This window comes from Haliaeetus leucocephalus, unplaced genomic scaffold (assembly GCF_000737465.1).
Source record: "Haliaeetus leucocephalus isolate CR32 unplaced genomic scaffold, Haliaeetus_leucocephalus-4.0 Scaffold763, whole genome shotgun sequence".
NCBI lineage: Eukaryota > Metazoa > Chordata > Aves > Accipitriformes > Accipitridae > Haliaeetus > Haliaeetus leucocephalus.
This window is the reverse complement of record NW_010973199.1, coordinates 4,799,313-4,813,489: the sequence shown is the minus strand read 5'-3', so window position 1 is coordinate 4,813,489 and position 14,177 is coordinate 4,799,313. Positions and strand designations below refer to the sequence as shown.

General features: G+C 41.1%; 1 protein-coding gene across 1 annotated transcript in view; it reads left to right on the top strand.

Annotated features, from left to right (window-relative positions):
- Nucleotides 1–76: 76 nt before the first annotated feature.
- The window catches only part of CPED1 (cadherin-like and PC-esterase domain containing 1), a 168,605-nt gene continuing 154,504 nt past the window's right edge, over nt 77–14,177 (top strand). The window contains exons 1-4 of the mRNA XM_010581312.1: nt 77–912; nt 3,987–4,161; nt 4,766–4,897; nt 11,380–11,855. Coding sequence (XP_010579614.1) covers nt 11,604–11,855 — 252 coding nt within the window. The 5' untranslated portion in view covers nt 77–912; nt 3,987–4,161; nt 4,766–4,897; nt 11,380–11,603. The remainder of the gene's footprint in view (nt 913–3,986; nt 4,162–4,765; nt 4,898–11,379; nt 11,856–14,177) is intronic.

The window sequence follows — 14,177 nt, the reverse complement described above, 5'->3', positions numbered from 1 at the left end:
AGATAAATCTTGTATTTAGGAGCTAGTTGCATGCTTACTTACAGACTTGTGCTTGCATACGTCACGTCTTGTATTTTAGAAAAAACGATAGTTTCCTACATTAGTTCATAATAGATTTAAAGTCTTTATTACAAACATGACTTTAACTGTTTGCTAACTGTATTCCCTTTGTCTACTGAAAAAAAAAATAATTCCTGAAAAAAACCCCTAGCATATTACAACTAGAGTAGAGAAATACTTGCCTCATGACTGTACAAGAAATCTACGTAATGCAGTAGAAAATGATGAACAATGTTAGGATACACAGCTGTTTTAACATTTTTAAAGCTCTAATACTTATTTGTACCTTGTACTTTATATTATGAAAACTTCTGAGTGTTGTGACTTCTCTGTTCCTTTCTGAATATTTATTCAGCAGTGCCATATACATTGAATCGAATGTGTATGCCCACATTTATGAAACTGGCTACTGCCGATTAAGGAAGTTTTACTGAAGTTTAAGAGTACAGTGAGGGGGTTCTTAAACCAAATAAAGTAGATGCAGTTGTTCAGCTACAATTTCTGTATTTTTCATAAAAATATAAAAATTTGGGGGAATCCTAAGTATACTTTTGTTGCTGAACACAGATTTATTTATTAGGTTGACAGTTGGTTTTCTTAATAGGGTTATACTAAGCCTTTCTTTCTAGAAGAATAAATAATAGTTACACTGTATTTGTGCACATGAGAATTGGTGAAACAGAAATAGGGGAGCAATGCAAAGATAATTTTGCATTCCTTCCACCTGCAGAATTGTGGCCTTCTGATTTCAAAGCAGCTTTTACTATTTCTTTTCAGAAAAAGACGTGGGATAGATGTTTGGATGAAGTTTGCAAGCATGAGTATAGTTAAGTGCTGGAAGGGGTCAGTCAGGTAAGTGCTATGGAAATAGGGAATCCTTTCTTGTCAGAAGTACAGGAATATTTTTCCCTGTGTTGATAAAGGAAATGTTTTTTACAGCTCTGTTTTATTTTCATGAGACTAAAATTACATTGTTACTGTGTGGAGGCAAAAATAAAAGCTCATCATATTTAAAAAATGTTTTAATAAATGTTCAGTTACGTAGTTTGCTTGAAAAGGTGACAAGTTGGAGTCTTTCTGCTGTGACGAATTCATCTGGATATGGTATTCTTGACTTAAATTATTTTAAAATGTGTTTAATTTCTCTGTTGTGTTGTTTGGGGCTAAATTAATCTCAGGCTTTTAAAGAAAGCATATTCTATAGATGGATGGATTAGTCAATAGTTGAATGAACTGACAATAAAAACATGTTCCTTAGTCAGGTCTGGAAAATGAAATGGTTCTACAGTCGGTAGTATTGACCAACCCCTTTAATTTAGGAAGGTATACCGTACATTTCCCAGGGATCTTCCTGATGCCCTAATATACTTGGAATGGCTAAGGAACTGAGGAATAAACAGAAGTTAAGCTAGGAGTTATTTTAAAATTACCCTCAAAAAGTAAAATTATTTGTTAATCATTTTAATCCAGGGTAGAAATTTTCTTAGACACTGACTTAAAGCATGCTTTTGCACACAGAAATGCTGATTTCAGAAGTAATGATTACCTTTGAAAGAGTCACTTACATCAGAACTGTTCTGCCCACCTCTTCTATAACACTGTTGGTTGCTCTTGTAAGACATAAATACAATCTAAAATATGCACTGGGAAAACATCTCAGTGAAGTTTTAGCCCAGGATAGGAAAACTAAAGATGATTCTCAAAAACAAAGAAGAGAAAAAAAATCCAACTTTAAGGTGTTTTGGTTAGTATCTCCATTAATGTTCAAGATTTACCAACTCTAAAGCATTTTTCATTTTGAAAGTGCTTTCTAAACACTCACCTACCCCTATTTACTTAAAGACTTCTGTTAAGAGGGTGAAAGGAATGTACTGGGAATGTCTCTCTATGGAGGCTGACAAGCCTTTTAATAGAAAAATCCTGAAGTTTCCCTTTTTGTTATTGTTTGAATCTTAAGCAGTAATTTTTAAACTCATGGAGGAAGGAATCATCTAAATATATTGTTTGTAATTACATCAGCACATGATAAAACTCTAACCTGATTTCATATTTGGCTAATGATGGCATGATTTTAAATCAACCCCAAATATTCTCTGTAATTCTCCTTCTAAAGTCTGTTTTAAAACAAGCAAATTAGCTATCGGCCCTATATACATTTTATTAATTCTTTGTGTTGGCACTACCTGGTTTTACATTATTTTCCAAGACAAATAGTCTCTTCAATATGCTTTGGTTTTAAAAGTGCATCAAAACATAGTTATATGGAAAAAGTGATTGATTTAAAAATTTTAATAGGAGCTTATTCAGGCACTTCATACTGTATTTTAGATGGATTCTGATTTTGTTATATTTTGGTTATATTTTAATTTTTGCAGAATCAAATCCTAAGAACATATACATCTGCCTCTAGTCATAGAACATACCTCCATAATTAAAAAATGTAAGAAAACAACCCACAAAAGGGACAAACCCCAACAACCCAGTAATCAGACAGCGAACAAAAATGTTCCTATTCACTTTTCAGCCCCTCTGGACCACTTTAATTAGGTGTGAAGTGTAGAAAATTACAGCAAAACATTTTAGATCTCTCCGATCTGAGAAACGTCTTCCTTAAACCTTCCTTTTTCAACAGACCCTTGCCTGGGCTGCCAGTTTCACACAACCCGTTTAATCAAAGCGGTTAAGATCGCGCACTGACAGGAGGACGTTCAGCTTCCTCCCGGCCGTACCGCGGCGGTTCCGCGTGGCGTCCCTCCCTCAGTTTCAGCTTCCGTGCCCCTTCCTGCCAGCGCCCCGCAACAGCCGTCAGGCGTGTTTTGAGCAAGCTGTGCCGTCCAACAGACCGGAGCTGAGAGGCCGCGTGGTGACCCTGCGTGGGGCAGGACACAAAGAACTCGTCAGCCCTCACGCCAGCTGCAGTGGGGACCTTCTGTGTGGCCTCCTCCACTGTAGTTATTCCGGGCACCTTGCTTTTGCTAGCTGTAAAAACGGTTAAACTTAATTTTCAACTTTACTGTTAGAAATACCGTGTGGAGTACATTGTCAAAAGTCAGAGCTTAAAAGATGTAATGTACTTAAGGGTATTTCTAAAGTAACTTCTGTGCCACAGTGCTTGCTGTTATCTTGTTCTGCAGCAATCATGCCGCGGCAGCTGGACTCATGAGAGAAACTGTATAGTTATAATCAGATCGATAAGTTCAGAAGTGTACCGTTATCTTTTTCTGCTTGTCCATAAGAACAACAAAATAGCATGTCTTGCATCTCCACATATTCTATTTGCCTGTACAACAATTTCTCATATACGTGCACAATATGTGAAGTGCCCCAGGTCACTCATTTCTGTGCTGGCTTATTGTATATTCTGGCAGCACCATGAGAATGCAACAAACTGGAATAAACTGTTATATGCTCTAGTATATATAATAATGGCTGCTCTTGATGGGACTGGTTAAATGTATGGGTGCCTTGAGAGGCACAGGTGAGCATTTCATCTACATTTCTGTGCGACGTGCTTGTCTTAAAAGTCTCCTTGCTAACCAAGGAGCTCTGTCAAACAAATACGCATCAGTGCAAAGCCTTTCGATAGGAAAAGATAATCAAGTTCTTGTTCCGTTGTGCCTAAAACACCCACATGTATGAACTCATCCACTGAAGTCAGTGGAGGCCATAATGTGGTTTAAGTTGTACGATATTTACTGTGCTGGGAGTAACCAAATTTAATGTCCCAAATGTCTGAAATGATTGGCACCTGGAAAACTTGGTCCGAAATTAAAGAGCTTGTTTGCCAGTTGTGGCAGGCACATGATCTGCAGCAGCACAGACTAATCATCTAGAGGACAACACAGAGGCAGCTGTAGGTACCCGAGAGCATTGCACCCTTGTTTCATGTGCATACAAGAGACGTGACAATATTTTCTTGTTTGTAGGAGACTTCCATTTGTTTCCCTGCTGCCAAAGAGCATCTGGGGACTGCTGAACCTAGGAGACACTGGGATAGTCATTCAAAGGTCTGTGAGTAGTCTCAGCAAAGCAACCACTCTGCTAAAGAAAGAGGATGTTCCTGATCATAAAAGCGGTGAAGAGGAAGAAAGGCAGCCAAAGGTAATGGGATAGAAGAAAATACAGTTTAAGGAATTTAGGGGGTGAAGTGGAAAATGAGTGTTTATGGAATGAGGAGTCTAGTTGTATTTTTCTCCTTCAGCTTCTAAAAGTTGGTTTATTTGAAACAGATCTTGCTTCTGAACTTGAGGGCAACTGTATAAAAAATGGTGCTTGGGGATGACTGTCATGAATTTTCTGGTTACATTGGCTTTTCTCATTTTTTGGACTGTTTTGGGTCCACTTATGGTGTAGAACAGGAGAAAAAAGTAAGCACTCCACTAGTCTTGGCTACCTACGTGATGAGGCCAGGCTAAAGCGAAAAGGGAACATGGCAATGAAATAATTCATTTTACACAAAAGAAGAGGAAAGACCTTGTGACAGGACCTGGAGGACTATGACATTTCAATTCTACATTTGGGGTTTACTGGAACAGAAACTAGAACAATTAACTTTAAAAAAAACCCAAAACCAAAACAAAAAAAACCAGAGGAAATGCAAAATGCTAAACGTTAGAAATAAAAGGGTTTGTAAATCCCTCTCTTCCCCCTGCTAAATGCCCCTACAGACTGGTCCTTTCCTTCGCATTTGTTGCTCTCGTTCCAGCAGCTCCGTGACTGGCTCGCAAGCGTCACACGTTCCCGCTGTTATAGGAAGCTATTTAGGATACATCCTGCCGTCACCCTGGAGGCCTGGCTGAGCGATCGCTCCTTCCTCTTTGCGGTAGCCTCAAAACTGGTATGCTTACCACTTGCTATCCCTCTGCACCCTGTCTCCTTCTCGTGGAAGCTTTTCTGACCTGGTGCTGGGGGTGGAGGGGAAGGGCCTGGCGCGGGGAGGACGTCCCGGTCCCTGGAACAGTTGGTGAGCGATACGGAGAGGCTCCATTGCAAACATCATCTGAGCAGGTACGGAGTGGCTAGGATGGAGTCGATGACGCCGGTATTCTCAGTTTCTCCCCACTCCTATTGGTCATTTCAGAACACTTTCACCTGAATTTGAACTGCAAGGAAAATACTACTGTGCAGCACGTAAAGTGCATTCAGAGCCCTTCTGCAGGTACAAGGCAGGGAACAGCTCCGCTTGCAGCAGAAGTGCGTGAGAAAGTAGAAAAGTATTTGTGCAAATACCTTTCATATAAGTAGCCCAGAGAATGTAACTGAAAAAAATACAATAAGAAGGATCTAGATCACCTAAAAGAAGAGATTATTCACTGTGTTAAAAGAATAGAATGATTGTTAGAGAAGACAGGGCTGTTATTAGAAAAAGTCTGTAGGAGGAAAGAGGAAGACCTGAGAATGGAAGTTCAAATGTTCTCACCTGAGGTGTGAAGAAGAGGGGGACCAGCAACATGCCAGAGAAGAGATGTGGACTATGACAAAATAAAATATTTACTTAAAATAAAAAGGAACACAAATGCTGTCAGAGGTCATGAGATATTTCACTTTGTTCCTGTTCTGTGTACCCGAAGATAAACGTCCATGTTCTTGCAGCCTATCTGGGCATTTTTTGATTATCACCGATTCTTATTCAGCTTTCAGCAGTAACCAATGAGTTTGAGCAACCAGACTGGCTACAGAGTCCATAAATCTGTGTGTAATCTCAGAATAACTGCTGAAAGAGGATTCTGTCAAGAGTCAGTGAGTAACTGTAGATAGGAAGAAGCAAAGAATTTGCTGATCTATTTCTTCCTCCTGATATGCAAATTTGCTTTTTAAGCAGGGCCCAATATTTTCACAAGACTTTGGTCTTCAGCTGCTTTCCCTTACCCTCATGTCAAGCAACTTTCTGTAGTATTAACATATATAAATAAAAAGATACCTGTGTTTCATTGTCACCCTTCTGCCAAAAGATAGTAGTGAAGAACACAGCTGAGATACAAAGAAGTGCCTCTGGACAAATAACTCAGTTGGCCCAGATCCCATCTAAAACTTTAGGGAAGCTGGGGTAAGTTCAGTAATCTGGTGAGCTGAGTATCAAGCTTTGCCACTACCTAAAAGGTCCCATTCCCTTCCTCTGTTTACATCTCGTTCACTCGTGTTCTCCCGCTGTTTAACTTGTACCAGCACTAAGGCCCATTGGATCTCTCCAAGAGTTGATTTAACTGACTCACTTGGCAGAAAACCAACCCAGCTGCGCAGGTTTTTTCACATAAAAAGATGTAATGAGCACCACCACAAGGTAGGAAGAGAGGAAGGGAAAGAGCAGGAGCAGAGGTAAGGAGGAGACGCTAAAGGCAGGGGAGAGGGAATCAAACAAGACCTTCCTCTTTCCATTGCTGGAAATGGGAATTACTAGACTAGCCAATCTGCCCACAGAACTGCAGGCCTAACAGCATCTTTCTTCAGGCAAAACATCCAGCAATCACAGCTCTTAACACATGGGTAGAATTTACAGATTAAGGATCTAAAATGGACTATATATCGACTATACATATATATGGACTGTAAATCCTATGCTAAGAGAAGTAAACACACTGCTTGTATAGTCCAGATCATTTATTGCCTCTTACATAAAGACAAAATATTAAATAAATCAAACAATAATGAGAAGCAAAACTAAAAGGGGAGTCTCCCCTAAAACTCTTCTCCTCTTAACATCAACTGTTTTGCTTTCCAAGGATTTGCAGAATCTTTTCTGCTAGCCTGCCTTCACTGCGAGCCAAGATCAGAGAGCTGAGCCAAAGTGGGATTAAGACGTGAATCTTTGTTCTCTGGAGTGCTCTGTGGAATAAAATCACAATATCATTAAGGCTTACAATGTTCTATGAATGGGAAAAGGGGAGAGAGTCTGGGTTTTTACTATGCTGGGATTAATTTAAACTTCAGTAGTACCAAATCTTCCAATGTGCAGAGCAGTAATGAAATGTATTTCTCCTATTTTCTTCACTGTGTGCCAGTCTTCACCATTCACTACTTATAATGGGACCACACACGGGACTGAAGACACTGCAAATCTAACTGCAATCTGGATTGAATTCAGGGTGAAGTAAAAAATCGTGGAGGGTGCGGCTGAGCAGGCTTTCTCCAGCACAGTTTAGCTAGATGTTTTGCTTGAATATTTACAGTGCTATTAATGCCTATTGTTCATAAAGCTTTTATCCAGTATTGAAGTTAGTGAGAATTTATGGCCCTTGGCATAGTTTTTAGTGTGCTACAAAATAAAAAAGAAATTAAGGCGTTGGCTATAAACAATGAAAATTGCATATAGGTTTGTACTGTGAAGATGACAGACATGATTACAAGGACTTGACTATCAGTTCATTTAGAAATGATCTGTTTGGGCTTATTTTTCATGTAAGCTCATTTATCACTCAAATGGTTGCTAGGACGCTATACTTTGTAATTTGAAACTTGCTGTAGAAAAGAGCAGTTGTGAATAGTTTTTTAAACATATTTTCTTCTTGGCAGCCTCGATATAGTGAAATTATTGATGCAAAATGGTTTTTATTATATCAAGTCCTGATCTTACAAGCACTTGTATCTGGACTTAACTTTATTCAGAGTTGCAGAATGATTCATGTTAGATCTCTGAGTGAAGTTAAGCATGCATAAAATGGATCTATTCAGCTAGCCTTAAATTCCTGCTAGCTTTCCGTGTCTGATATTTTCTTCTTGGTTGGCTCCTTGCAAATATCTGTCCAGGTTACTACTTAGACCATGGAAATCATTCTTCAGTGGTCACTAGCTTTCACCACTGAACAAACACAGAGACTTGTGCAAAATGGAAGCTGTGTGAATATGAGCTGGATTGCTTAATACTCCAGTGAGATGATTAATGGTGCACGTTACATGCCTGCATGGCATATTGGCTAAATCCTTTCAAATCCTAGTCCCTGGCAATTATTAGCAAGTCCTCTGACTTTCCTCTCACCTTTTCTGTGTCAGGGTATCTTTAAACACTTACAGTCTATTCCAGATGATGCAGATGGAACTGGGATTCTGGCTGCAAGCACTGGAGATCACGCTTGACGCACATGGCTGGTTGGTTTTGGCAGAAGCGGTCCCTGCAGGACCTTGCCTCTCGCAGACCAGGGCAGCAGCTGGCTGCTGTAGGGAGCATCCAAGCAAGCAGTCCTGAGTGAGTGGGAGGAGTAGGGAGAGGTAAACAGGCTAGAGAGCCCTTAATCCATGCAGTGGGAGCAGCCACTGGAAGGAACAGGTCTGGGAATCCCGAATAGGAAATGAATACTAAAATTGTTTTGTATGGCAGAAAGAGGAGATTTGCAGATTTCTGCTAAGAATTCTGAAATATGTACATATACCTGTGAGAATAAATACTTAGCTGGATATTTCTAATCTTACAGATAATTGTGTTCTGCAGTTATTTGAATATTATGCACTGAAGAATCTTTCTTGTGAGTTCAGAACCCAGGAGGCCTGACTCTTTATCCGCTTATATCCTTTTCCTAAATGACTAGTTAACACAAGGGGAATTAGTCCCAATTTGGAATAGTCCTGGCTTATTTTCTGAAGTGTCAGAATGTGACCAGATAAGTCAGTAGGCATGTGAGCCCAGAGATGTGGTGGAATCCTGATTCATAAGATGACAGGAATCATGTTCATTGCACTCTAACTGTGACTGAGAAAAGTATTTACAGCTTAAGAAATGTGCATTACATGCTATTGTCATGAAAAGAAACCACAAAACATAAGGAAAAAGCCAGCTCACTCCTTGGAACATCTGGGAAAAGCAGATGAACAGCAGGCTGATCCCAAGGAGCGTACAGGAGGCAGTGATTTGCCTGCCCTCTGTTGATACTCTTCATCTCTGGTTTTGCCGTTATCAGCCTTGGTACAGTAAATGAGTAAATGTTGTCAGCTTGTCCTTAAGACTTGAGGCCTATGAGTGACCTTGGGGCTGCGGGAAGGAGGAATTGGCTCTGAGACATTGGGGAAAATGTAAGGACAAAGACCCCACTTCTGAGCTGGAAAATGATGTCGGGCTGGAGGGAGAGCACGGTTCCTTGCTGTGCTGGAGGTAACTGAGGGAGCAGTGGGTGAGGACAGAAATGATTACTTTGTTCTAGTGTCAGACTCTAGCAAGGGGATATGATCTCCACATTGTGAAGCAACCATTAATACAAATCTTTATAAACTGGTTTTAATCAAGTCTTCTAGCAATAGCACGTAAAGCTCTGACTAAAATCCCCTCACTAAGAATTTGGGAGAAGTTGGCAACCATGCAAATACCACCCACACAGCTGGTGGTTGTGGGCCCAGAAATCAGGGCATGCCAAAAACCACAGGACAATCCCTTAAAACAATAAAGCAACTCTGCTATGCTCTCCTCGGCTGCTGGGGTTACTGTGGCTCCCAGGCTGGCTAGAGTGTCTCTGCAATCCTCCTCTGAATGTACCAGCTCCCTGGGTACCCTTCTCCATTGTATGGCAGAGACCTACCCCAAGGGCGGCCGCAGGGAACCCGTGGTTTTCCAGCGTCCGCTAGCCAGATTTGTTGGCTTGCCAGAGGGTTTGCAGCACAGACTGGCTGGACCAGGGCCCAAGGGTGGGAGCCGGTGTGCTGGGAAGGAGGGAGCACGAGCAACATGTCTCCAGAGAGCAGAGATGGGAGTTTCTGTGTGGATGGCCAGCACCTATCACGGGAGGGTATGGGCAAGTTTTGTACTCCTTTCCTGCTCAGGATAACCCAGGAGTCTAATTTAGACAACTACAGCCCTAGCCAGAAAACTAAAATGCAGTGCATGTGACAGCTGAGGTTCTGCATGAGGTGTTGAATCACTTCTATGGCATTTTTCTATAGGTACAAATTGATGGGTTTAGTATGGGAAAAAAAAGGATTTGAAAGCTGAATAAACACCAATGCTTCAAACAAATATATGCTCTACTCTTCATTGCTGTATATAGGCCTTAACTTGCTAATGCTGCTGTTGAATTGTGTAGACTGGCTCAAAGTTATCAGAACAATGCTCGTTTCTTATATGTGAGTCAGTGTAGGAAGAACTCTTTCTTTTAAAAAATAGCTAAGGATGGGGGATAAAATAGATGACTTGTATACAGATATTTTTAGCTAAAACAACTTGATTCTATGAGAAGTTTAGGTCTATAAAGATAACAGAGTTCCTCAACTGTTCCCATCTGTCTTGTCCCTGTCCTGTGTCAGCAGGGGGAAGTAGTAACTAAGACCTTCTGTGGCTTAGATAGTAAGTGCTTTCATTGGAGTATTTTTGTCCACCCTCCCTTCTTTCCCTCTTTGACATCAGTAAGAAGTTTTATTTATACACTGCTATGAGGTATTATATCTACTATGGAAAATTACTGACAACTGCTTTGCCAGTGACGCTTACGTCCAAGTAAATCTGCTTCCTTTTACAACATTTTTGTTAATCTGGATTAAAATACTGCAGGTGCTGCTCAGATTTCTACTGCCGGCAAGATATTAATATTGTTTCAGTTAGGCTGACTGCTGTAACAGCAGTTTTCTAAAAATTGCAGTGATGGTGGCTTCGAGGCATGCAGTGAGAGCAAGGACACCTCTTGTTCCCCATCCAGATCCCAGGCTACGTCTCCAAACCCCGTGCCTGCTCGGAGCGGAGCTCATTTAGCCCCACCCTCTGAGCAGTCCAGCCTTTATTTATATGAAGTCTGTGGTCCAACTGGCTTCAGATGGCGTGTGTATGTGCGTGTGCCTGCCTTCTGAGTGTGTGAGACGAGCTGGGATCATGAGCCAGGGTTGTTCCAAGTGGTTTTAATCAGCAGCCCATTAGAGGAGAACGGAAAACTTCTAACAGGATAAGAACCGAGTAAGTAAACCTAACTTTGAACTCGCAATCTGGACAAAACAAATGCAAAGGAAAATCTTCATAGTCTGTCAGTTTTCAGATAGATGGTCACTTTTAGAGAGAAAGCTGTGCATGCTGACAGGAAGGAGGCAATTTAAAAGGACTGGAATGAAGGAAACTGTAAAAACAAAGTGGGAACTGAGAATGCAAGAGAGAAAAAAACAGCAAAAGGATCGTTCACAAAGCTGGTACATTCTCTTACTCTTTTCAGCTGTGGACAGGACGTGTTAAGCTTTAACCTCTCGCTTTCTTGGATACTGTTGTCTGGCTGAGGAGTTCCTTCTGCGAAGAGGGTGAGGACTTCTGCTCCTCACCTGTCTGCTGGCAGGTCTGTTCTCCCGAGAGCGCGGTGCGGCTCCCTGCAGAACGCCCCTTGGCAGGCTGCTGGTTGCCACTGCTCACTTCTCGTTTCTTCACAGGTTGTTGCCGTACCCCCATGGGAGGGTGCTTCCCAAGCCTCTGCTCCTCTGGAACCCGGGACTTCTTGCCAGGCACCAGGAAAGCGCTCGGCAGCAGAAGTGGTGAAAACTCTTGCTAGTATTGGGTAAAGCGTGCCTTTGACTTTTCTTACCCTGGCAAGACGTGGCTACTTGGACGGCATCTGCAATGTGGCAAAGGGCGAAGTGAGGACGGCAAAGAGGCCATGGTTTGTGGGCAAGTCCCCAGGTGCCGCAGGCTTTGTCGCCCTCGTCCCTTCCTCCTGGCCTTAGTGGTGGCCGTCTGTCTGTTCTGCCAGACCCTGACTCCTCTCATGAGCAGCAGCATCCTTTCAGCAGTCGTCAACGGGATTGCGCCCAGCAAACTGACTAAAAGACAGCAAGGACGATACAAGGAGGTCTCCCCAAGCCACACTCACTGCTTCCTCCCTGGCAGCAATTCACAGACAGTGAAAAAGGTAAGTCAGCTGGAGCAGAGTGCTGAGCAATAATTAGCAAAGCGAGTCTGGCAGGATCATCTGAGTCCAGCTAAAATTAGCGTAAGCTTGGAAGTCAGATCTGTATACAAACAAACGGGTGATCTAATGACAGTGGCATATGCGCGAGCACATCTCCGTTACCGGCTCCTCAGTGTAGCATTATTAACATAGGAATCCTGAAATCTTTGACTGAAACATGGCATTGCTCTGTGACTCCAGGGAGATTTCAGTTCGCTGCACAGACCATATTTTATTTTGGCTTTAGGAATCGGTTCAGAGGCTCTGCGGTACAGGCACGTAAATCAGGAGCCAGTGGGGTTTCATGAAAGTGACGGAGGCTGTTAATTAGCACCGGGACTGCAGCTGCCCTGTGTTAAAGTTATCTGCTGGTCAGTTTTGAACTTTACTGGGATTCTGCTGAGAAGCTGAATTTAACTGCATTCAAGAAATAAAAAAAGCGCTTTTCACACTTTCAAGTCACACTATTTACTTTGGAATCTTTGTCCCACAAATTTTACTTTGTCCTTAGGTTACCTGACCTCGTGTTTATTTTGTATAGGCTTCCTAGAATGGGTGTTAAAACCTTACAAATGTAGGCACTGTTATTTTAGTTGGAAAATGTGGTTTGTTAAATGGTCCAGACTGAGGTAGTTATTTTTACTCTGGAATCTGTGATCAGCACTAGCACAAATGTTTCAGGTTTTCTTCAATCCTATAGAAGGCTGCTAATAGTGCAGCAGACACTGCACTGTGAAATTATCATTATGCTGGCTTTTTACATACAACTGCATCAGGACTATAAACATGTGACCTCGCAGATTATGGACAGCATCCACATAAAGCAGTTCAAATTTAAAAAAAAATAAATTAGAAGGCTGCTTCTTTGATTAGACAGCATTCATAGTCTGAAAGGTCAGCTGTATTGATCTTAGGAGAGCAGATGTAAAGTGCATCTTCTGCGACAATCAAAAACAGATATGTGAAATAACTTTGGCATGAACTCTTTAACCTTAAGTCTTAAAAAATGGATTTTTTTTTTTCTTGTGAAGGTCAGAGAGATTTATCTTGAGTTGCAGAAATGTACTCCATGCTGCATTTGTCATAATTTTATGTTTTAATGACCTTTTAGTACACTAGATACCCAGATTTGGATTTGTTCAATAACGTGACATGAAGAATTACAATTTAAAGGGAAATAAGCACAGCTGACAGATGCGGGTCACATTGTGTTACAGCTTTTGACACTTACAGTCCATTTCTTTTTACTCATCGCTATTGTAATGGCAAAGAACATTCCATATCTTACCTTGGGCTACCTAAAGTCAGTAAGAACTGGTGAAACAATGGTGAAGTTTTGCTAGTATGCTCTTTGGCTGAACATATCTGTAATTTCTTCTTTCCCAATTTGCCTGAGAAAAATGCAGATTGACATTGAATTGGTGTGCTGGTTGTTTGAAATGAGAAGAAAGCTTATGTTTTTTCAACATGCTGTACTTACGGCCCTCCAGCATACTTGGTTGGATGTGACTATCACACGCACATGCTGAACCTATAGTACAGATGTAAACGCATGTGTTAACCCTTATAGGTATGTTTTCCAGGGCTGTGCGACTCTAACACATTCCTCTTCAAGTTCTGAAGACCACCCATAGCTGGCTCGCTATTCGTCTTGAGAGTTTCCTCTAGAGCATGATGAACAAAATGTCTTGCACATGTTGGGATGTTACTCTGAGTTGCTCTCTGTTTCCAGAGAATAGTCAGCTGGATGTGTGGGCTGAATAATAATCTCTGGGAACAGAAAAGACAAACATCTCCAAAAATCTCTACCACTTTGCTTTGAAAGTGTGTTCTTGAACTGTGTGTTTTCGCCCACTGCTTATTCAGATAGCTGAACTGTTATCTTGCTTGATTTTATTGGGTACCCGGTAACATTTAAGACAGATGTCATGGTTGAAACTTTACACTGTTTTATTTTACAATTATGTGCTCACCCACAGTAGATTGGAAACAAGTTTTCATTAAAGCTCTGGTTGAAATCTTCATGTATGAATCTGGAAAAATACTTTAAAATATAGTCCAGATTATTCACATTTTTAATTAACTAGTCATGTATTCTTATGCTATAAAGAGTCCAGCAAGCAAATTTATTAAAAAGAATCTGTTCTGCAGTTGAAAAGTGACTCAAAGCAAACACTGCAATATGTCTTATGAAATCAAAGTTCATGAATAAATTTTAAGGAAAAGAAGACCCTGCTGGAGATAATATTCTTTAGATAACACCCAGTGTTGCTGGGGTTTGAG